We start from the raw sequence: 24,565 nt of genomic DNA on the forward strand, positions 1-24,565 counted from the left end.
GCTTTTGTGTGTGTATTTGTGCCACCAAATCCATTGAACGTCATAGCCGTGTTTTCTAGTCGTGAAGTACCGATTCGCTGGAATGCTGTATTGGAAATGATATTATATGCGCTGCCACTGTTGAACAAAGCATGCAGAACACAATCGCCAAATCCTATAATTACCGTTGCTTCGTTGCTGTTCGTCAGCAAATTTGTACACGTGAAGGCTGATCATTTCTTTTCTCACTCATTTTTACACCGTTTGTCTTCTCTGTACAATCAGTAGCTACATGCCCCGGTTGACCACAAAGATACAGAGTTTATCAGGTCAGTTCACATTGTGAGAGATATAGTTTATCCCAGGATATGCATGTATTAACGTCACGTTGAGATTTGTACTTTGTACAGTGGAAGATTATGTCTCGACCAGTTTCTGGACAGTTGTATGTCTGGCAATTGCCACTTTTCGCTATTTTCATTTCAAATAATCACCGTTGTTCTATCATCTCAAAAACCTTGTATCATCTTGCTTTGCGCTCTCATAATCACCTACTATGGACAATACCTCTTTCTCAAATTTACCTGGAACGTCCAACGCTCCTTCCACGGCACAATCAATGCGGTGAATCCGTTATTCGTCGACGGGACATCGTCATTTTTCACAGAAACCTCTTCAATATTATTTGAAATAAAAAAGTTCACTGTGTTTAGGAAAACCATGCCCATCAATACTGCGTGTCGATCGCTGTACACAGAACCACAAGGAAGTTAATATTTGTTCTTACATTAATTAATGATTAATGATTGATGTATGATTGTATGAAGTTTGTTAAGATAGTGGATAACTTGGATGCATCTATCTGAGACTGTGTATTAGAGCTAATAGAGCTCTTCAATCTAATTGTAAGTTTTATGAGTGCTTGTTATGTGACAATAAATGCAAATTGGAACCATTACCACACACCGGAATCCAAAATCACCATCTGAGTGGACATCAGAAGTTATCAATCAGTGAGTATCAGAAGAAATCAAGAAACTTGACCTTTGAACAATCGACAAGTAGATAGATAACATGGAATTTTTATAAAAATCCCTTACATAACATAGACTATGAAGTAAGAATCTAATTATCATCTTATTATATGTTACTTAACAAAAAGTAAACCCCCCTCCCCCCTATGTAACAAACCGTAACGCTGGTACTCCCTAGGGATTCCCTAGGGATAATCGGAACCTTCAGCTGGTTAGTAAAAAGAGACATTTCAAAAGACGATGCCTTCGCTTTAAAATGGTTTTCACATGTTTTCTGAAAATCAGTTTGAAAACTATTGTTAACCCTAGGAGTTACCGAGGACGACCATGAGACAGTCGTCAACGATTGACGTTAACGACAACATTTCAAGGTGGTATGAGAGATCTTCTCCACCACCTTCTGGCTATATTTTCCAGTCTGTTGCATATCTGAGAAGAGCATCTAAGCAACATTGCAGACTGCTCAACGCTATCACAATCCTTCTCCTCACTGCGATGGCTGTGTCATCTACGAACAGAAACAACTGACCATCACTTGGAAGAGTTGGCAAGTTCGTCGTGTACAGAACGTACAACTAAGAAAGAAAGCTTCATTGAGGGACACCCGCTGGAGCAGTGGTATTGTTGGCTAGGACAGAGTGCAAGGCCACCCTGAACGTCCTCTGTTTAAGATAGCTACAAATGATCTTCACAATGTAGATAGGAAGACCAAATTCAACCAACTTGTGTGCCAGATCTCAGCGCCATACGCTGTCGAAACCCTGTTCGACATCCAATAGAGCGATGGCAGTGGACTTTAAATTGGCTTTGTTATTTCCCACACAATGTCTAAGCCTTAAGCTGAGCTGATGGACAGCAGAGTGTCCCGCACGGACACCAAATTGTTCCAAACGTATGATATTAAGCTCTGACGCACAGCCCTCAAGAATTATCCTCTCCAAAAGCTTACCCAACGAAGGAAGCAAGCTGTTCGGACGACAACTTGCCGGTAAAACAGTTACAGCGATTTTTAGGACTAACAAGTTATTGTAGAACTATCCGGTGTTGCAAATAATTGCAAATACAGATGCACTGACAGGAGTGTTGAAGCAACGCTCTACTGATGGTGGGATGTATCAACCCTGTTAATGCTACAGGAGATTGACGAACCAAGCGGAAGAGAAATATCATTCCTTGGTACTATAGACATGGCAGTGGTAGAGTCGTTAAAGAAGTTTCGTTGCTATTCGTTGGGGCAAAAGTTAAAAGTAGTGACCGATTGATTCGCATTCAAGCAATCCATGGCTAAGAAAATACCAAATGCGCGGATTAGTCGTTGGATGGTGATTCTAGCAGAGTTTCCCGTTTGCGAGTTTGATTTCGAAGTGGAGCATCGAGGTGTAGAAAAGATCAGCACGTAGACGCTTTGTCTCGAGCTGGTGTGATGTCAAAAACAACTGGAATATGTCAGCGTGTACGGAAGGAGCCGCATTGTGATCCGAAGTTGGCGAAAATTGTTGAAAAGCTGTGCAGTGGGGATAATGTTGATGTTGATGTACTTCGTAAAAAAATGGTGTGTTTTGTAAAGGTTTCATCTAATTTGTGTGTGCCAATCACGATGGAAGCAGAAATTATACAGAACGCACACGACCAAGGACACTTTGGCATCAAGAAAACCAAAGAACGTTTAGTGAGTGATTAATATATTCAAGGAGTTGATGCGAAAATCAAAAGTTGTATTTCCTCTTGTGTGAAGTGTATACTCTGTGAAAGGAAGAAAGGAACGGTGGAAGGATTTGTACAATCTATTTCGAAGGGCAAGGTTCCTCTCGATACACTTCATATCGATCATCTTGGGCCTATACCATCCACGAAGAAATCCTACAATTACATACTTACGCAGGCCAACGCATTCAGCAAATTTACGTGGTTTTTTCTCATCAAGTCAACGGCGAGCGACGAAGTAATGAAGAAGCTGCTAATACTTTCCGATGTGTTTGATAATCCGCGACGAATTATTAACGATAAAGGAGCAGCATTAACATCATCAATGTTTGCGAATTATTGTGAAGAGCGTGACATAGAGCTTCATAAAATTGTGACGAGTATTCCAAGAGGCAAATAGAACGAGTCCATCGCACCATTTTTCCGGTTTTGACCAAGCTATCTAATGATAAACCGGAAGAGTGGTATAAGCATGTAAATGAAGTGTAGAAGCCGATCAACAGCAATTGGCAGAGAGCAATACGGACCAGTCCGTTTGAATTGCTTGTCGGAGTTAAGATGAAGGACGCAGATGGAAACACAGTCCGCTCCATGCTTGAAACAGAATTACGTCAGTCGTTTCAAGATGACCGAAGACGAAAATCGACGAGGATACAACCTACGGAAATACAGAGTTGACAACTTAGTGGCGCTCCCAATGAAGCAGTTTGGACCAGGATAGAAAATTTTGGCAGCGGTTCTATGGTCCATATGCTGTAGAAGAGATTAAGGAACATGATCGCTTGTGTTTGTGGAAATTTGACGATGACGGTGAGGGACCTTCTCGGACAACCACGCCATCACAACATGGGTGCATCCAGTTCAGATGTAACTTCAGGAAAGGCCGTGTAGGATGGGTATTGAATTGAACCACCCTGTATTGCGTGATCATACATACGTTTCGGGAATGGTGAAGGACAGTTGCGGATTAGATGTAGCCGGTTGTACGGTTGTGCACTGTGGAATTCAAATAAAATTCTTATTTTTTGCAATACACTTTTTCCTCTACATGTATACTATCATTTTATTTAAAAAATGAGAAAATCTAAAAACATGCAATGCAATTTTTTTTAGATCAACGCTTATTTCAACCAAATGCTAGGCGCGTCCATAGATAATTATTATTGCTATGTCTATTAAAAAATTGAGGAATATTCGTTTAAACGCATTGACATTAGTAAATTCACAATCGTGCCAGCCACATATACAATTATTCAAGAATCTCTAAAATCAAACTTTATCTCATCAGAAAATTTTACGTTATCTCATTCCATCGTCAATGCTATGTACCTTCTGGAAATTGTCAATCTAACGTGGGTATGACCTGGACAAAGTAGGGCCGTTTTACCTTGTTACTGTATCTCAAGAGACCATGTAATGTTTGTGCAGCTCATTTATTTACGTTCGATAGATTTTGTTTTTGCAGCGGAATATTGATCAGCCCTAACCAAATACAAAATTCGGTTCCTGTCACGGTTGGGTATTTTTTTTTTTTAATTTTTTAATTATCGAACATGTTGGTTTAATGTCTTAATTGAGATCATCGATTCATGTACATTATTCGTGCGTGTATTTCATAATACATTACAACTTTTAACGTTATTATGCAAAATTGGCTGTGCGTTTAAACAAACTTAACCCAATGGATTTTGGACATATTTATTCTGAAAAGATAGATCATAATAAGACATTTCAAGGGTAATTTTTTTTAAAGCTAACTCTTCAACCAGTTTTCTAATAAATACAATATGACATACATCAAAGGATAACATACCGATTATACAAAAAGCAATTAAGCAATGTTGTTATCGATAACGATCCATAAAGAAGGATACATGCATGATTATTAATGATAACTACTATTACCTGTTATTACTTCAGGAATGATACATTTAAGCTGGAGATGGAACGCTCCCATGGAGTCATAGTTGGTAAAAAAATCAAAAGGCGACACATTATTTATCAATTATAGTAAAATCATTTAAAAAAAGTTTTAATTTATCAATGCTGAATGGTCAGTTCATATTGGTCCATATATTATTTTCGTTAACTAAGACTATTAACTTCATAGCAAGGCTGTTAGAAAAAAATTGTTGGCTCCAACATCGTGTCACTGAAAATCTTTAGGAACTTAAAATATGAAACTCGTTGGTATGCTAAGAAGCATGAATTTCGACCAAGCTTGGAATAAAACTCGATTGGTTGTTAGTAAATACGATTGAACGAAATGGAAAAAATATATACCGATATAACACCTTTGGTATCGACAAAAACGAAGTCTTATCAAGTATCGCGGTCACGAACTCTTTCTTTGTGAGGCATTGAAAATTTACGCTTGGGCCAGATTAAATTAACTGGCGGTTCGAAATTGACCTGATGGCTACTCATAGCTGAACCCTACTCTAGAGTATTTCACAAATATATGGTCCAGGATCTCTAGCTGTGAACATATTGAGGAGCCCGAGGGCAATCAATCTACGCTATGCATTAGCAGCCGGTGTGGGGTTTTGTTTCTCTAGCAGATACAATGTGGACGTCTCGACCGACGGCAGTTGATGGCTGTAGGAAAACAAACACGGAAAAGAGAAACAAAATATCGTTACATGTAATGCATGCAGTAAACGCTACAAATGTCTGATGTACTGAACAAATCGCAATTCGTTATTCTTGCAATCTAGACCAATTCTTTGTTTCGCGCTTTATCATCATCATATTACTCAGAATAAAATAAAAAATGTCCCACGAAACAACTTCATGTTATAGCGTTGCTCGTTAGTTCGTTGCTAAATATTATGTAACCATTTTGACGTACTTTGCACATTACCCTGCTGCAACACTTTCCGTAATTATATTTCAAATATAATATATAATTAACATAAATACAAGAATAATAATAGTGTAAGCAATGTTGATACAAACTTATTATTATTAAAATTAACAAAGACGTTATAGTTGAAACTGTATTTATACAGTTCGTCAAACTTTAAGTGCAGTAATTAACAAACGTTAAAAGGCGAAACAATCATTGTTTCATGTATTCGTGCAAAAAAAGGTTATACAATTTTCCGGCTCTTGGTCTATACGCACAGCAAAACCATAGGTGCTGCTCTTCAATAAAAAAACGAGACATTGCTCAGACCATCACAGCGTTTTCTATTTTCATATAGTAGGTACATACTAGGACTAACTACTCCCTGTTATGAACAGAGGCAAGTAAAAGCAGAAATGGTTAGAAGCAATCGCATCGGCGCACCGGTGCATCGATGCATCCTCACAGATCCTTAGTGTATATTCTTCTTATCTAAAAATATACATCCTTCTGCAGACCGCACTCGTTCCGTCTCTAAATTTTCACCCTCCTTCGCCTTAGTTCATCTTCTCTTTTTTCGCTGGATTCCGTTTGTGCCTCAAAGGCATGAAGTATCTGACTGCATCATAGCGGAAGTAAACGAACCAAGAGAAGATGAGAGAAGCATAAAACTGGGAACGAGCGTCATTGACGCAAATGCTGAAAGGTTTCAGTTTGTTGTGGAATTAATATTCCCCTATGTACATTACCTTAAGCTCAAGAGCATTAGCATTGCCGTGACAGGATGTGAATGAAGCTTCAGAGTGGCAAAGGAAGCAGTTTCACGATCTCATGATGCTTCCGTCGGTTAGGTACCACATTACTAAGCTTCTTTCGCCTGATGAGCGGGGTTTTGAAAGATTTAATGGGTGAGATTATTTTTCCGCGACCACTATCGCACCACTTCATGCTGTCACCTCATTTCGAATATTCACGAATGCGAATGCACTTATACTTGACCTGCATGTATCCGTTTCCATCGTTCAAATCCAGTTAAAGTTTGCATTCATCACCCGACGAATAATGAAGCGGATTAGCTTGTTGGAAAGAAGAGAACAGAGAAGTCGTCAGAATGCTAGCTTTTTTGTATATGTAGAAATGCGTGGTCTAGCTTACAGGTCGCAATTTAAGAGACTACTTTAGGGGTATGAAAACCTTTGATACAAAACATAAATAAAAATAATTATTAAAACATTGTTGACTAATGCCTTTGTCTCTTTAAACTTATTTCAATGTGGTGTTTGTTTATCTTAGTCACTTTATGACTAACCTCAGGCTCACTTGATGTAAGGTTATAAAATATATATATTTTATCAATAAAAAATTATTAATATTTTATATGGCCCCCTTTGGATTGCAGAACCTGCCCTAGGCTGTTCGGCATGCTTTCAACTGTTTTTTTAGATGTTTTTTGTCGAAATTCTCCCAGGCGTGTTTGAGGGCTTTAATATATGTTTTTTTTTATTATTCACACCTGTATTATCAAACCTTGCTTTGAGAATCGTCCACAAATTCTCGATAAAGCTGAGGTCTGCACTTTGCGGAGGCCATTCCATCGGTTAAATCTTTCATAAACGGACGAAAGCCTTTTCGCGGTGTTTGGGATATATCCAGCTGGAAGATTAATTTCGCATCAATGTCCGTCTTGATGAGGGACACTTTCAGGATTTCCTGTAGAATGTTCATATAAAAATCATAATTCCATCGATTATGACTATATATCCCACGAAAAACACCCCCAGACTATCACGCTGCCACCACCATGCTTTACTGTTCCTTGTATGTGGCGGTCTTGCAATTAATCAATCGGTCTGCACCGAACACGGTCCCGCTGTGTTCAAATTTGGATTCCTCAGTCCACAAAACTGTTTTCCAAAATTCTATTAGCTTTTCCGCATGGTCTTTTGCAAAAATGGTAGCGTTTTCTCTTTATTAGCCTTATTGTCGAAACCTTGCGCTTTGATCCGGCGACGAATAGTACTGTCAGAAAGCCGAAGGGTTTCCTGGATCTGGCGTACTGTTAGCTTCGGATTCTTTTTCACCTCTCCAACGATCATTCTGTCCGATTTCGAGGCCCTCTTGCGTACCTGCCCCTGCCTGGCCGATCCGGCACTCATCCAAACTTTATTTTGCTTCTGTACGATTTTTCCCACGGGTGCTTTGCTGATGTTGTATTGTTTAGCAACATTTCGCAACATTTTGTCGTTTTCCTAAAGAGCAAATGGTAAATCGTTAGGGATAAGCCCACCTACTTACTTTGCGCACTTTGTTACTATCTATAGGAATAAAGCGGTCAAATAATATACTAATTTCAAAACATATAAATAAATTTAACGCGAATCACAATACTCTTTTAAAATCTTGGAACAATCTTCTCCTTTTTCTTTGGTGTCTCCTGCATACGAAGAGCGTGGGGTCTGTCATATCAGCCTTTTTAATTTTATTTACCCGTAGATAGGGGCGGAGGTGATCTATTGGTAGTGGCATCGATCTTCACATGACAGGACTGGTCCAAAATCCCATCCGGGCCAATCTCTTGTAGCAAGGACTGACTTGCGGCGATTACGTGGTAAAAATAATTCGCTTATTAAGGCTAACTGGAAATAAGGTAATATTTTTATAGCGGAATTAATCATGTGAATAATGAAATTTGGAGAGAGTTCATCCAATTGCGCAGGAAAAGAATAGGAATTGTTACCATCATAGAAATATGTAAAAACGCACCCGTGAAAAATCTCGTACCCATTAGAAAGTTACAGTTAATTATATTTTTGCATAACAGAACAGGAGAGGAAATACGCCCATCTGGACGATAAAAGCGAGGCTAGCGTAGAGCTAAAAATGAGGCTCAGTCCAACATAATTTAGTCGCAGTCCAACATACCTTGTTCCTCATTATAATCAGCAAAAGTTTGTATACGGCAACAAAGTACAAAGACTAAAAGGGTACAAGTTGTGAGGTGAAAATAAAAGTTTTAGTTACTTGCAATACAACACCAAAGCGGCCACTCTACATTCTGACAGATGACAACGGAGACGAATCCGCTACAAAATGGTTGATTATTAAACAATGCAAATGGCGATACGGCCAGGCCATTCTAACGAAACAAAAAAAAAACAGTGCAACTAGCGCGAAACTCGCTAACTTTTTGTAATTAGCAATCAAGTTGTTCCTTAATCGCAGTTATTCTCTAATAATGCCCAAGTCGATACGGCCAGGCCGTTCTAACGAAACAAAAAAATGCCTTACTAATAAGAAGTATTCTATTAAATATTGTTATGAAAAAACATAACATAATGAGTTCTGTATTTCTTATCAGCTCGGGGCCCGTTTCCGGTACCACTTAGTAAGCTTTCCATTAAAACCGCGACTGTACGTTCCCTCGTATTACATTCTACGCAATCTACTTCACTTCCATCCTTGCTAAGTGTGGTTCTTAGGTTTAGGTTTAAACTCTAAGATAAGTACCGTTTGTTAAACCCTTAACACCCCCCTCCCCTCCCTTCCCTCCCTATCCCTCACTCGCCCTTCTCCCATCCCCCTAACAAAAAAAGCTGTACACCGGTAATGCCAAAATGAAAACAAAACAAACGGGTTTCAGCTAAAAGAATAGTAAATGAAGGATGGAACGGAGGCGACCAATCATATGAGTTTGTTCTAATTTAATTTAAAAAATAAAGTATTTTTAAGTATTGAGTATTAAGTATAAGTACATCAATACATAATTCAAAACTAGTGAAAACTAATGAAGAAAGGGCAGGTCGGATATATTAATACCGTATCATTTCGATTATTACGGACAAGTTTTTCCTGAATTCATGATCATGATTGTTTTTTTAATGTCTTAATGCTTTTCAAATAACAATATGGCCTGACCGTTTCTTCTAAAGAAATGCTTTTCAGATGAAAACACACGTTTTTATGGATCCAAAACATTCCCAAAACATTCTAGTCGGAAAATTTGGAATTTACTCAAATGAACATCACTGAATCATGAATTATCAATGTATTATTCAAGACATTTTCCAAGCAAAAGCAGACATAAGTTGTGCAATCGATGCACCCAAAGGGATAGTTATCGAAAAAAAAACTACAGTCTATGAACAAATGCATTTAGCTTACGTACATACCATCTAGAGTACAGAATATGTCTATAACATAAAGAGTTTGTGTAACAAATGTGATGACAAAAGAAAGGCTTAGTGCCGAATATTTTATTCAATATTCACTGCACGTTCACATTTCGGAACTAGAAACTAAACAATAAAAATCATGGCGACACCACATGCTCAATGTCACAAACGTTTTTTTTAGTCTATGTACTTATAGCCCTGCAGATGCGTATGGTCGACCAGCCATGCTCAGTTGGAATTTAATATTATGCTAATTCATATCATTGCCAGCTGCAGCCACCGCTACAGAGACCTCGAAAACTTCTCGTTCAAGAAGTATAGCTGTTCGTTGTGATGGAAAATGCGTTTTCGATCGGTTAAACACTGTCCCCTCTCAAAATACATATTTTTTCACCCGCACTATACAGAAACAAACATAAAAAAGGAAACTTTCAAAGAAAATCGATCGTAAAACCGGCTCCGTGTTGGAGCCTCGGTTTTCCAATGGAAGAATTCGATGTAGTGTCACTGTTTTTTTTTTTGGTTACGCAAAGCCAAAACGTAATTTAATTGTCAATTGTCAAATCAACCGATTTATGATTCATTTCCAATCGAGCATATTCGGTCGATTCATTTTGATCTGTTTCTGAAGTTCTGCTACCATACGCCGTTAAATGCATGTTCAAAATGAGCAAGTCAATCTCACAAGTTTCATGTGTTAAATTATAAATTTACAATACACCAGAAATACACCTACACTCCTTGCAACTTTACCTTAAACTTTCATTGTTTAAAATTCTTGAATTTTTCGATAAAGCTGATAACAAGAGGTTAAAATTGTATGCAACATACCTTCAAGTTACATGGGGCAGCCCGGTGAACAGATGAACATCTCCGCAGAACCGACTATCTAGATACGGGTAAATTGAGTCAAAGAAAGCCAGAAATGGCAGGCCTAGACCTCTTGAGGTTTTTGTACCGGTAAGGAGGAGTATATTAATTCCGATTACTTCACCATTAATAACAATGTTAAGTCTATTTTTACAATAGCTGGTTAAATAGCAGATTACATGGAAACAAGTTTTAAATAGTGTCTATACAAAAATTACAAAAAAATACAAAAAGGTTCATGAGCATAAAGAGCAGCAAAAAACTTACTATAACATAAATTAAAAATGTTTAATCTATGTATGTAGGGAATAATGTGTGAGAAATTGATTTATTAAGAATGATTGCAAAAATGATAATTCGTATACAGAGTTCTTTCCACTTTGATCGTCAGTTCGCGAATCCTCCCTTCGTGACACCGCGCGTCACTTATTAACCTTTCTCCTTATCTCTTACTCTCTCTATCTATTTCTGTTTCTCTCCTTCCATTACTCTTCCACTCTTCCATGGGTGCTTCCTTGTTCATTCCCACACGGCCTTTCCTGATAACATTCAATTCGAATGTGACCAACTTTTTAACATATCTCCTGCCGTGGTAGTCTGGACGGGCCCTTCCTCTTCTTCGTCGATTTTACGAACTTCATACCTATCATTCGGCAGTACTTTTCGAATTTCATATGGACCCAAAAACCGTTTCTTCACCTTTGCTCCTGTCCTAAACTGAGTAAACGGTAGAGCCACTAAATTACCAACCTTATACTGTTGTGTTTTCTTCCGGCGAAGATCATAATATTTTCTGTTTTCCTCTTGAATCCTACCGATATTTTCACGTGCATGTTTTCGTAATTCGTCTCGACCATCATTAAACATATTCTGTATCTCTTCCTTCAAGATTTGTGCCAACCTGAGATCATCCTTCGTTCTCATCTTTACTCCAACGAACAACTCGAATGGAGTCATTCCAATCGCTCTTTGCCAACTGTTGTTGATGACCGTTTGCACCCTATCGACGTGCTTAAACCACTCGTCTGGTTTTTCTATTGATAATTTTGTCAATATCGGAATTATTACGCCATGAATTCGTTCGACTTGTCCGTTTCCTCTTGGTACACCCGTTACAATTTTATGAGATTCTACATTATTTTCCGCACAATAATTCTCAAACATTTTAGAGGTGAACGCAGTACCTCTATCGGACACAATTCTTCGAGGATGTCCAAACGTATTCGCAATTATCTTTAATTTTTTAACTACTTCTTCTGTCGTCGTAGATTTCACAGGAAATAACCAAACAAATTTGGTGAACGCATCTACTACTGTGAAAATGTAATTATACGATTTCCGAGTTGAGGGCATAGGTCCCAAATGATCGACATGAAACGTATCCAAAGGTACGCTTCCTTTTGGGATGGGATGAAGTTCCCCTTCTGCCTTACCTCGCTTCCTTTCTCCTACAATGCATTTAACGCAAGAGGCGATACATTCTTCTATCCTTTCGTCAATATGAGGAATGAAATAATCAGTTACAATTCTTTCTTTCGTTTTTCTTACGCCGAAATGTCCCTGCTCGTGTGCGCGTCTTACTACTTCACTTACCATTTTGCTCGGTACATACAACTTTTCTGCTCCCGCGCTGCCTTTGTGGAGAATACCATCAACAATCGTAAATCCATCAAAGTCTCCCTGATGCTCGATTCTGCGCATAATCTCTGCTATCGCAGAATCATCATGCTGCGCTGCTGTTATCCGCGCACACACCGCTGATGTTACCACCATCACGTTCGCCCGAGACAAGGCATCCACATGCTTCATCCTGTCTGCTGAACGATGTTCCACCACATACTCGAATTCAGCTAGCACATCCAGCCATCTGCTGGTCCTCGCGTTCGGGTTCTTCTTTGCCAAGGACTGTTTAAACGCGATGCAGTCAGTCACAATCTTAAATCGTTCTCCAAGCAGATAACACCGGAACTTCTTTACAGATTCTACGACCGCCAAAGATTCTAGGTCGAAAGAATGATAATTCTTCTCTGCCTGGTTCGTTAACCGGCTGTAATAATAGCAAGGGTGAAACTTTCCGTCGTCCTCCGCTCGCTGCATCAAAATGCCAGCCAACGCTTCCTTGCTTGCGTCAGTATGAATTTCCGTCTCAAGTCCTGATTTGAAAATCCGAAGCACTGGATACTGACTCAAAACCGTCTTTATATGATCGAACGCCTTCTTCACATCATCGGTTACTTCAAACTTTTCTTCTTTCTTTAGCAACACTGATAATGGACGCATCACTCCCGCAAAATTCACCACAAATTTCCGAAAGTAACTGGCCAATCCGTAAAAGCGTTGCATTTGTTTCGTCGTAGATGGCATCGGAAATCTTTTCACCTTCTCTACTTTTAACTGCGATGGTTCTATGCGTCCTTCATAAATTGTGTATCCGAGATACTCAATCCGCCTTTGTAGGAATGTACACTTCTTCCAATTAAAACGCAGTCCTACTTTCTCCGCAACATTCAACAAACGTTTTAATGATCTCAGACCTGCTTCTTCATCCTTCGCTGGCACTATTATATCATCGACGAATGCTAACACAGTTCCATCGTTAATTAGTTCACGCAATACTGAATTTATGAATCTGCCAAACGCACTACCACTAAGACACAATCCAAATGGAGCTTTGCAGAACTCATACTGTCCTTCTTGCGTAACAAACGACGTGTACTTGCGACTATCTTCAGCTATAGGCACATGGAAGTATGAATTTTTAAGGTCTAACGTCGAATAAACTCGTGCACTTTCTAACTGATCGATTTGATCCTCCACGATTGGCATCGGGTACGAATCACGTATGATCTTCCGATTGATTTCCCGATAATCTACACATACTCTACGCGATCCGTCTTTCTTCGGTACAACCACAATCGCACTAGCGTACGGACTATTCGATGGACGAATCACACCATCTCGAAGCCACTCTTCTACTTGCGTCTGTACTGCTTTTCTTTCCAGTGGGGCAAGCCGTCTTGGATGCGTACGCACCGGAATATCATCACTCACTTGAATGTGTAACTCGTTTTCACTACGCGCACACTCTTTCGGATCGTAATTCTGTATCCACCCTGCGATAACGTTTTTGTACTTTGGGGGAGATTCAATTTCTTCCTTTTCAATATCAATATTGAAGATAAAATTCTCCGACGTCATTTCCAAGCCTGGGACAATATTCTCTGCCCGCTTTAATACTCGAACACCGTTCCTGGTCACTTTAGCATCAAAATGTTCTAAAGACGCCGTTCCTAGCACAGCTTCAAAAGGCATGCTATCGTTTGTCACCACGTAGAAATCCACTTCCCGGTATAGTTCGTGATCGATGCACATATCCACTTTACACACTCCTTGCGCCGCAATTTCTTTTCCACCAAATCCTCTGAACGTCACTGTCGTGGTGTCTAAGCGTGGTCGCCCGATTTTGTCGTACGTGTTAAATGCCATTAGATTCAAGGAACTACCGGTATCGAATAGAGTTTCTATGTCGATCGATCCTATTTGCGCAGTGATCATTGTTTTCTTCGAGCCCGTTGGTTTCGTCATAATTTCGTCTTCTCGTCTGAAGGAATTTTGAGGGGAGCGCATACAATGCCCTCGATTGTTTTGTCCACACATCAACACATTTCGTTTTTCACTTTTGTTAACGCCTTTGTTACACTCGCGTGCCCGGTGACCGAACATATTGCATGAGAAACATTTCGGTCCTTCGTTCTTTTGTGGGCATTCCGATGAAATGTGTGACCTATTACCACAGTTGAAACAATTCTGCTTACTGTTCACGTTGTTCCACTTTTCGGCTAAGCGTGATTTATCCTGCTTGTTACCAACTTCTACACGTTTCGTCTTGCTTTTTTCGGTCTTCGTAACTTTTTCAAAGTTCAACAACTTCTTTTTGAGCCGCTCGATGGTTTGCGCCTCTAGCAGTATAGACTGATGATACTCGTCGTCTGTAACTCCACTCACAATATACACACACAGACTTGGCTCATCCAACGCGATCGGAAGCGCCAGCCGTTGCATTTCGTATATGTAATCCCGAATTGATTCGGTCGTCTTCTTCTTCCGTGTTGTTAACGCACGATGCACATCGCTTGCGCATATGCGTGGGGCGAATTCCTTTATCAGTGCCTTTTCTAACTTCCCGAAACTGCTAAAATTGCTCCGAAGTGAAAATACGAAGCGTCTAGCGGTGCCGGTCAGTTTTTTACGGCACATGATCAGCTTTTGTTCGTCGTCCCATCGTGCTGCTTCGCAAATGCTCTTCAGCTGCATTAGCCACATTCGCACGTCTTCTCCTTCCTCGGCACCGAAGGATTCAATGCTTTCCTCCATGTCTCTGAAGGAGTACACTTTTAGCCGTCGTTGTGACGATTTGGGTGTAGATGTAGCTTTAATCGCCGTATGGTACATCACATCCGAATCATCATCTTCATCATCGTCATCAATGCCGTCGTCGTCGTCATCATCATCGTCGTCGTCGCTTGGGCCAATAGCGTCACCACGTTGCTCGTTGTTATGTTGCGAGTCGTCTTTCTCACTAACATCGTCGTCTTTTGAGCAACGATCATCATCGTCTTTGCCTCGAAGCACATCACTAATTCCATCATTGGAGCTCGCCTTACTCCGATGGTTGATGATTTTTTCGGCCAAATCCGTCTTTCCGCCTGATGTTGGCAAACCAAGCTTTTCGCATTCGCGCACTAAACCGATCTTGGTAAAATTTTCGCATAACTCTGCAACCGTCGTCATATTGCCGTCTTTAGTTTATTTCGTCGTTTTCACCAAATCACTTTTACGCAAACTTGTCCTTTAAAAATCACTCACTTCCCGGACGAGCCCCCATGTAGGGAATAATGTGTGAGAAATTGATTTATTAAGAATGATTGCAAAAATGATAATTCGTATACAGAGTTCTTTCCACTTTGATCGTCAGTTCGCGAATCCTCCCTTCGTGACACCGCGCGTCACTTATTAACCTTTCTCCTTATCTCTTACTCTCTCTATCTATTTCTGTTTCTCTCCTTCCATTACTCTTCCACTCTTCCATGGGTGCTTCCTTGTTCATTCCCACATGTATTAATACAGTCCTAACATTACATTATCGATTTATGTTTTGCATTCTGGGTAGAGGCTGTAATATTCCTTTCTTCTCTTTAACTGTTGATGTTCCATAACTGTTGATTCTGTTTTAAGCTGTGGCAAGAGAAATTCTTGTGTGTGAGTCGTTTCGCTATCTTTATGTCGTTCTTAACTACATACCACTCTACATGTTTACTTGTTGGTACCTTTATGTGAGATCGTCCTACTCTTTCAGATCACCATTGCATCCTGCCTGATTCTTCCCGAATGAAAAGCTTGCCCTATACCTGAATCTACCTCTACCTAATCTAACTTGTTCAGAATACTGATGAACTGATAATACACATGGAAGTTTAGCCAAACGATATCGACTGTCACTTTTTTCTTTCAGAGATTTGCCTCGAGACGGTGCTACTCAACCTGCTCGCTGCACGGGATACAGCAAGTGCGGCAAAACTCATGCGAACAGACGTACATTTAGTTTCCGTCAAATCGATTACGAGGCCGTATGGGCCTTCGCTCAACATAGTTCAAACGCATATATTTTTGTGTATCACTCAACGTCTCCACCGGTGGGGTCGTAAGCGACGATAAAGAGTTAAATCAAAGTCATCTTCAAAATGAAAACTTTATTGAAAATCAAAAAATTTGTCGTAGCCTAAGCAAACTGTTTGCCCCGGAATTAGTGAATTGAATTTCTGGAAAACAGCTACACCTCGCTGAGCACAATTCATCCAGTATCGGTAGCTATAAGTTGTGAAATAAGTGGGTGAAGACTGCAATGTCGTTTAACAGATGTGTTACCAACAGTCACTGTAGCACGAAAAAAGAACAATTATGCTGCATTCCCCTGCTGCAAAAAAAGGTTTTTGGTATCTTCGTCACCATAACATATTGGTTGTGAAAAACCTGTCCCTATGCTAAATCAGTTTGCACCCAGTTACTCAGCACACAATGGTTGACCAAAATGAAAAGAAATATTATTGCCGCACGATCAAACGAACTCTAGTCCATATGGCTATAAGGGTTGTTGTGAAATATATGTCTGCTGATGGTGTAATTAGAATAACGAGGAGTTGACCTGCTTAAAGCAAGCGGACCGGATGCAGCCAATTGTCGGTAGAAAAGTATTAATTTTAAAACCTAGAAGGTACGTAAACATTAATCTCACTAGTATGAATGTTTTCTACGTTTCATCGCAACTGTAACGGCTCTGCTTATATAATGCTCTGTATCACTACTTCCTCCCCGTATGCCTATTTCTTGCCCACTTGTCCGTAGCGTAGCCAATGCTTCGTCTTTTTCCATCCTAACCGATGAATAACTGAGCACACCTACAACAGCCCACTGCCGCAAAATGCAAGGTGTTTTCATTTCACTGAGCAAAACATCAAGCACCGTTCGCACCATACAGTGCAGCAACATGCACCTTCATTCGTTAAAATTGTATGAGAAGCATCCCATTTCGAGCTGTTTACTGAACTATCAAACATTCGCAGTGCTACCCAGCTGCAACTCGTGTGCGCCATTTAAAAATAAAAAAAAGGTGTCATAGCAGATGCAATAACGGCAGCTGTACATATGCATCTCAGACTCAATCAATGTCAAGCTAAGAGATTATTCGCCGTAACGTAGAATTCATCGTTTGGTTTATTTTTACATTTTAAGTATGTACTATCTAAATCTGTTTCTTTACGTTTTGTTTAGTAATTAGTTTTTTTGAATTTTTTTATTTATTTGCGATGAAATTTGAACGTAAACACTATTTATAAACAGCTGTCAAGTTTGAATATAATTTTTTTTAATTAACCAAAATTGCAGTCATTAAGAAAATGCAACTCACATACACGAAAATTTAATAGTGAGTTGCATATAAACATTTATTTTATATTTATTTCCAGAAAACGTGACACTACATTTTTTTAATATAGTATTCGTTTCAATAATTTAGCGGTTAATTCATGATTCATTTATTTCCTTCATTTTTATGATGAACCATTATCCAGTGAATTTATCGTTAATTAAAACATGAGACCAGGAGAACAATCCACCTTCTCTTGTCAGTGCTGAGATAAACCTAAACACGTGTGGAAACAACGTGTGTTGCTTTGTCAAAGGTATTTTCTGGATGGATGAAATTTTTCTCTTTTAATTTTGCCTAGATGCCAGAGTTTTACGGTATCATAATTTCTGTTTGCAGGACGATTGATACCAAATGGGCGTTTTAGTGGGAAGAAATGATTGTACCGGAGGATGTGGATTTCATTTACAACCTTGATGACGGTAAACTGATGGACACGCTTTACCGGTTTGCCTCTTGTGTTGGTTAGCCATCAATTTGCTGCAAACCGGATCAGCGTAGCGATTGACGGATGTTGGACATGGCAACAGACTAGAATTTTTCGATTGCGGCTCCGGGAATGGCCGTGGTTTAGCATGACTGCGCTTAAGGATGTTTTAACGCAATCAATGCGTTTGATTTCGTTGCTCAGATCGTACCCTGACGTGGATGAAGTTCGAAAGGAAGCAACGAAGGACAAATTCAATCAAAGAGCATTACTGCAAAATCATATTATGAAAAAAAAAAGTATTAAAGGAAGAAAGGCTAAAACCCCCTTTCGAGCATCGTCGGTTTCGTATCGTAGAACTGTTAATCTGGCTAGAGAACGGAACCTGAAATGACAAACAATATCAGTGTGGTGGCAAGAGTGAGTGGGAAAATATTTATTTATAAATCGAATTAACTGATGCAGACATAAAACTTATGACCGGCCATTTCTTCTAGAACTGGCAGAGGAACGGACCCAATGTCTCGAGCGTGAAGTTATCGGGCCTATGTTTGTTTTGTTTTCACAGATTTTAGCTATACTTTCCGCTCACAGTTAATTCTTTTTAGGTTCAGCATTTCGTATCCTTCTTACGCTCTTCACATTTATCCCTTGCAGTAGTTTTTCTTTACTTCACTCTACCATCAGATCAAACCACCACTTTATTTTCGGTTATGCTTAAAGAGGGAAGGTAATCTTTGTTTGTTTCGCTTTGTGCTCGTAGTAGCTTTTTCCCCCTTCTGCAGCACAAAAGTACACTTAGGCAACGTCGCAATTGTGTGCATAAATAGTGGCTGAAACATAAAGATCAGAGATAAAGCTGCAAAAATAAAAGAATGCTTTACAAGGCAGAAAAGGCCAGCAATCTCAGCAGTGACTGACACATTACAGCAAGACCAAAGCATACCATACGGTTTTGCCGATGATTGTTTCCTAAAGATAAACTCCATAACAAACGAATTAACTATTTCATCATGTTCTTCAGCATGCCAAACGTAGTGGTGCTCATTTGCCGGACCATTGAGGACCAAAATACGCTCGATTTATTTTTTGGGTTAGGTGTGTAGACCTTTTCGTTTACAAATATATCTACCGCTGCTAGGCTACTCGACATATTTTCGCCAGTATCTACGCAATCAAACGGCCAGTCCTGCTCTTGCGAAGAATCTATTACTAAATTGTTCAATTGTGTACTCTTTTTATAGCGCCTGTACTACGCAGCTGAGCTCGTGGAGTTATCAATGATGCACAGTTTGTTTTGAAAATATTTCCATTCAATTGCTGTTATTCAATACTGCACATGGTTTCACATCTGCAACATGCTTCTTCGTGCGAAATTATTGCTTCTTCATAATGCTGCAAAAATACAATATCACCGCTTTTTTTTTAAGAATGCTTTTGTCTCCTTTTCGAAATTTTGTCTGATTCATGTTCTGGCGGGCTTCCCCCCAGGAAGAACATGAACTTTTACTGATTATTGTTATTGACTTTATGGGAAGATTTGAGGGCCCGACGTTATGCCTCATTGTTAAACAGAGCAGCCCGTGTTAATGTTGTGGTAGACTGAGCTGAGAACGCCATTTGGCTGATTCATCATGCCTTTGTAGGAAGCACTGACGAAAGCCGTGAAATAGAACATCGTATTCACATAAAAATTATATAGAAAAAGGTACCAAGTACAGGCCGTGCGTCTAAAGTGTGGTCGCTCTAAGTCATGTGACGTTGGGCAAAATAATATCAGTGCTCTTTCTATAACTATGTGCACATGCTAATTGTTGTTCGCCTGGCCTGGCACCTAGCAATCTAAAGAACCTTCCCCCCGTCTCATACGCAGATTCGGAGATACACAGTTTTTGGAAATTTGACATCTGAGTTAGTTTATAGCACAAAATATAAACAAAAAGGTAAAAAATTGGTCGAACATACCTTTCTTTCTTATATAAAACATTCGATTTTAATGTATTCTTTCAAGAAGTCGCATAATTTTTTAATAAATTAAGTACAGAGCAGGAAGTCTACTCTGCGCCTTTGAAGTATAACAGAAATTGCACCAGGATTCGACTTACGCAAAATTTCGAGATACGTGGATTTTTTTTCCGGGGTAATAGCGGTCCGCTTTAATAGCGTACTGCCTGTACAGCGTTTGCCTGAGAGATTTTTTATTCATCAGGATGTGGGTGAGTGTGAGAAAATGTAGAAACGAAAATTCAATCCTTGTGACTAAGGTTACTTAATTGCAGAGAAGATGCGAACGATTTCTGGTTAGACGTTCACCGCGCTATAATCCACTTTTTTTTTCTAGATGGCACTCATCATTCAAATGTTGTGCCTAAATCTGTGTTTTTTTATTGATTGTTGCAGTCCAATGCCTTTCATTTTATTTTTTGCCTCAGCTCCTTCGACGCACTTTAACATAAAATCTGACGGCATACTACGGTAACTGGAGTTTCTACGTAGATACATGGTACATGGTACATAAGCCGGAAACTGCCATAAATATGCATACATACAGAGAGGAAAAGAAATATATGGATGGAAAAAGGGAGCAGGCATAAATGTACACCCAATTTTGTTATGAAAATTTCGCCCCTAGCAAATTTCATTTTCACTCTGCTGGCTATGACTACATGTCGAATGTAAACGACAGTCAATGTTTATGTACTTCGACCAGAGAACTTTTTTCTACTCTGTTTTCTTTACATCCCCTTCAGAAGAACAATTGGTTTTCGTTAACTCTTGAGTGTTGCTTAGCCAAAAAGCATAGCTCGACAACGTTCCCGTTACGTGTGCATTTATGATTGCAACACACATTTCGTCATTTATTTAATTTATTCTTTATCAAACAGCTCTTACATTCGCTACAGTTTTATTTTTGATTCAAGATATTTGTTAGCTAAAACTAACAAAATGCTAATAATCAGATGTTGTAGGAAAGCGCGCCTTCTGCTCCATGACTGTTCATAAAACCCTATATCGCTTACAGCCAGGGAGTGGACAGGTAGGCAGGTAGGGCTGTAGCAGTTATTTTAGAAAAAATCAAGCTTCATGTACTAACATGTTATTATCATATAATATTCGTACTAATCAGTACGTCGTCTTTTTACGTTAATTGAAGAATTAACGTCCTGATACATCGATACGATGCTGATAAGGGTAGCATATACACAAAAATCTAGACTTGGTAGTTTCTTCATTTCTTACCTCTACATTTTTTATTACCACAATCTTGACAGTTTAGTAATGTCCAAGACCTACTTGACAATGGATAGTTAGAACTGGTTCAAAAACCGCTTATTTTACATTTTCCTCCAAGATGAAGAGTGCTGATGAATTCCCCAACAAAGCAGGCCCTTCTGTGATAGATGAACACTGAAAAAGAAATATTCTTTCCTATATGTCTAACACTAAATAGGGGTGGATGGATACGACTTGCTCCCATGAAGTTTTATTCCCTCACGGGTTTTACGTCCACGGAAGATGTATAATACGAATGAAGATGTGGTCTTTTGATCTGACCTGGGTTTCACACCAACGTCATAGGACAACATAGATTGTGTAAAGATAAACGAAGACAGCCTACCCTTCCAATATGTACCATTGGGATTAATAGAAAATACTTGAACTAACCTTTCAAGTATCTACAATATAAATTTTGAGGCATTACAGAACGGGAGCAGATTGCCAAGGCCACGAACAATCTGAGCCAAATGCTGACATGAATGATTTAATAGATTTTTATAAAGGTTCTGGTTTGATAGAGCGTCACTTTTAATCCTAAACGCTAAGGAATGCTAAATTTACGCATTAAGCAAACAATTTGTTTTATTAATGCAACTACCTGTTTTTTTCTCTATTTCCATCTTGAGCCAAAATTTGCTCATTTATAATGCAAATATAAAAATAACTTCTCATTCTAATGAAAATATGGAAACATATTGAAAACAAAATTCGAAGAACGTATGAAAAACTCATCCTTATAGATTAAGATTAGCTAATTTAATCATGGTTACTGTTTTAACGTGATGAAATAATCCAAATTATTCTACCTATTTAAACCAATAAATATATTGTATCTTTGGAACTATGACGGTCTGTATTCCAAAATAAATGCTTGAAGCACATTCTAAACCTACCACCAAGGCAAAGTACAAAAGATATTCATAATAGAACTAATGTACAATGCTTATCTGAATATATACAAAATACAGTTGATCTTTATGGAGCACAACGCGATAATCACCCAAAATAGGAACACCAATGGTCACGTTAGGGATAATAAGGACTGTAAAGTTTATAGTTTTATAGCTTTCTAATTTTTCCTTCACTTAGCGTGAACTGTTCTAAATATTTAAGTTAGATTAATTTAAATTGTATTAGATAATTACAAGCTAAATACCATTGTTTTTTTTCGAATTTTGAAGGTGAGAAGCTTATATATACGCATCGAACACACGATCATAATGCCACTGCGCAAGTAAAGTTAAATAATATTGTGTTAAGGTTTTGTAGCGGAGCGTGATTTTGTTCTCCGTTATCATATCAGAATGTATAGGCTGCATTGGTTTCTGATTGTTGTATTTTTTACACAATACAACTTATTACAAACTGAATATACAAAAAAATATACAAAATACAATACGAATTAAAATAACTTAAGGATGGAAACCCGCTCAACGTCCGCTCGTTCGGTGTGGTGCTGAAAAGTCCGAGTCTCTATCGCGAGTGTGTCAACCGAACGCACTTGACACCAGATGGCAGTTCCTGTCACCTGTGAGTGGCGATGAAGCCTACACTACGGCGCTGCTTCATCCCGGTTGGCACACACTCTCATGTTGACACTGCATATGACTGATATTTTCACTATATTGCAACTTTTGACTTTACATTTTTGACTACGTACTTCGTTTCCGTTTACAATTTTTTTGTCGATTATAATTACGACCTTGGTATGTTGGACTGCGAATAAGTTGTCTTAGACTGCGACTAACTTACAATGGACTGCGACTTATTTTTGACTCCGCACGAGCCTCCTTTATATCTTAAATCTTCTGCACATCTTTTGGAGATAATTTATGTTGTGTAAATTTCTGATCTAAATTTTTTATTTGCAGAAAAATAACTTGATATGTGTGTATTGGGAACGTCAATAGTAGAGTTAGTTTTAAAAAATCGTTTTACAAATAATTACGTTACAAGGCCAAACGACACTGACTCGCATAGTAAATAATGTACAATTAGTTACGATTTATTGTCCAACTCATATGTTTGTTAATAACAATTAAAATTAAACCAGCACTTCACGGGTAACGCTTTATCACGGAACATTTTATTTATTTATTGCCAATCTCACGCTTCTTTATTGCTTGTCTTCCTTCCACAGTGCCAAAAGGCTGCAATCATAGCCTCGTCGTCGTCTGTAAGTAGCAACATTTAATGTTTACATTTTGTGACCATTTTTTCAGCTACTTACGCACGCTTCTCAATTACCCTTGCGAGACGCGCATTCCTATTATTTGTTTGTTTATGCTTCATAGCGTCCCATCAATTTGCATGCAGAATATTCAGGCCCTTTTCTCTTTTATCGTTACAGAACTGTAGTATATATGATAATAGCTATCAGCGTCGTAACAATCGTCAGGTGCTTGGGCAACAAAATCGATCCGGGCATCATCATCACCACTATCGTCAACATCGCCATTATTGCAACAATCACTACAACCGGCATCGGTCGCGTCTGGTAGGACGAAACTGCGATGGTTTTTCGGACGCTGGAGGTACTTTGCATCAGCGAAGCAGTCAACAATGCGCTCCCACCACTGTAGCATCACCTATTGTTACCAACTCGTCAGCCACGCCAGGAAGTGGTAATATCAGTCTCTGCGTAATGTCTATGCCAAGACCAGTATCGATTACCTCGATCGGACAACATCTAGGCTGCGACACCGCCCAGTCACGCAGCAGCTCCTCCACAAACTTCGGACTTCGAACCGCTAATCGTAGAGTACAACGGCAAGTGTCGTCCACGGAACGGAGCCGAATTTTCGATGACCCAAGGCCTGAATTGAACCGGGTGCCTCCTTAAATATGAGACAAATCTTAACAAAACCCAATTATGAATTAAGTATTTATGTTTCTTAATACTTTAGTTTAATTTCCCATTTGTTTAAGTTGAGCTGAAAAGTACAGTTAACTTAATGAATAAATAAGGTTTCCGGGAAAACTATAAAACATTACATGGTTTTTCAGATCATAAAACAACGCAAGCGCCTATCACCACAAGCGCAGCAAATGACATTTGAATGGCCTTACTAGACACCACAACCTCAACAGGCATACATGCATAATGCAAGCACTTGATATAACAATGTCAGCACGGCTTACCACAAAACTCGTACGATTATCATCGAAGTACGTTCCAAGCATTATAAACGCACTTTGAGAAGGATTTTGACAATGAATCGATCTTTGTTTTGATCCTAAGAAATATTTACAGGTTTTTTAATATGATAA

The 24,565-nt window shown here is 39.0% G+C and overlaps 1 protein-coding gene across 1 annotated transcript in view; it reads left to right on the forward strand.

Moving 5' to 3' along the window:
• LOC128306932 (dopamine receptor 2) overlaps positions 1-24,137 on the forward strand; it is a 35,631-nt gene extending 11,494 nt beyond the window's left edge. Inside the window, exons 3-4 of the mRNA XM_053044605.1 lie at positions 23,436-23,471; positions 23,646-24,137. Coding sequence (XP_052900565.1) covers positions 23,436-23,471; positions 23,646-24,137 — 528 coding nt within the window. The remainder of the gene's footprint in view (positions 1-23,435; positions 23,472-23,645) is intronic.
• Positions 24,138-24,565: the final 428 nt, after the last annotated feature.

This window comes from Anopheles moucheti, chromosome X (genome assembly GCF_943734755.1).
Source record: "Anopheles moucheti chromosome X, idAnoMoucSN_F20_07, whole genome shotgun sequence".
Classification (NCBI taxonomy): domain Eukaryota; kingdom Metazoa; phylum Arthropoda; class Insecta; order Diptera; family Culicidae; genus Anopheles; species Anopheles moucheti.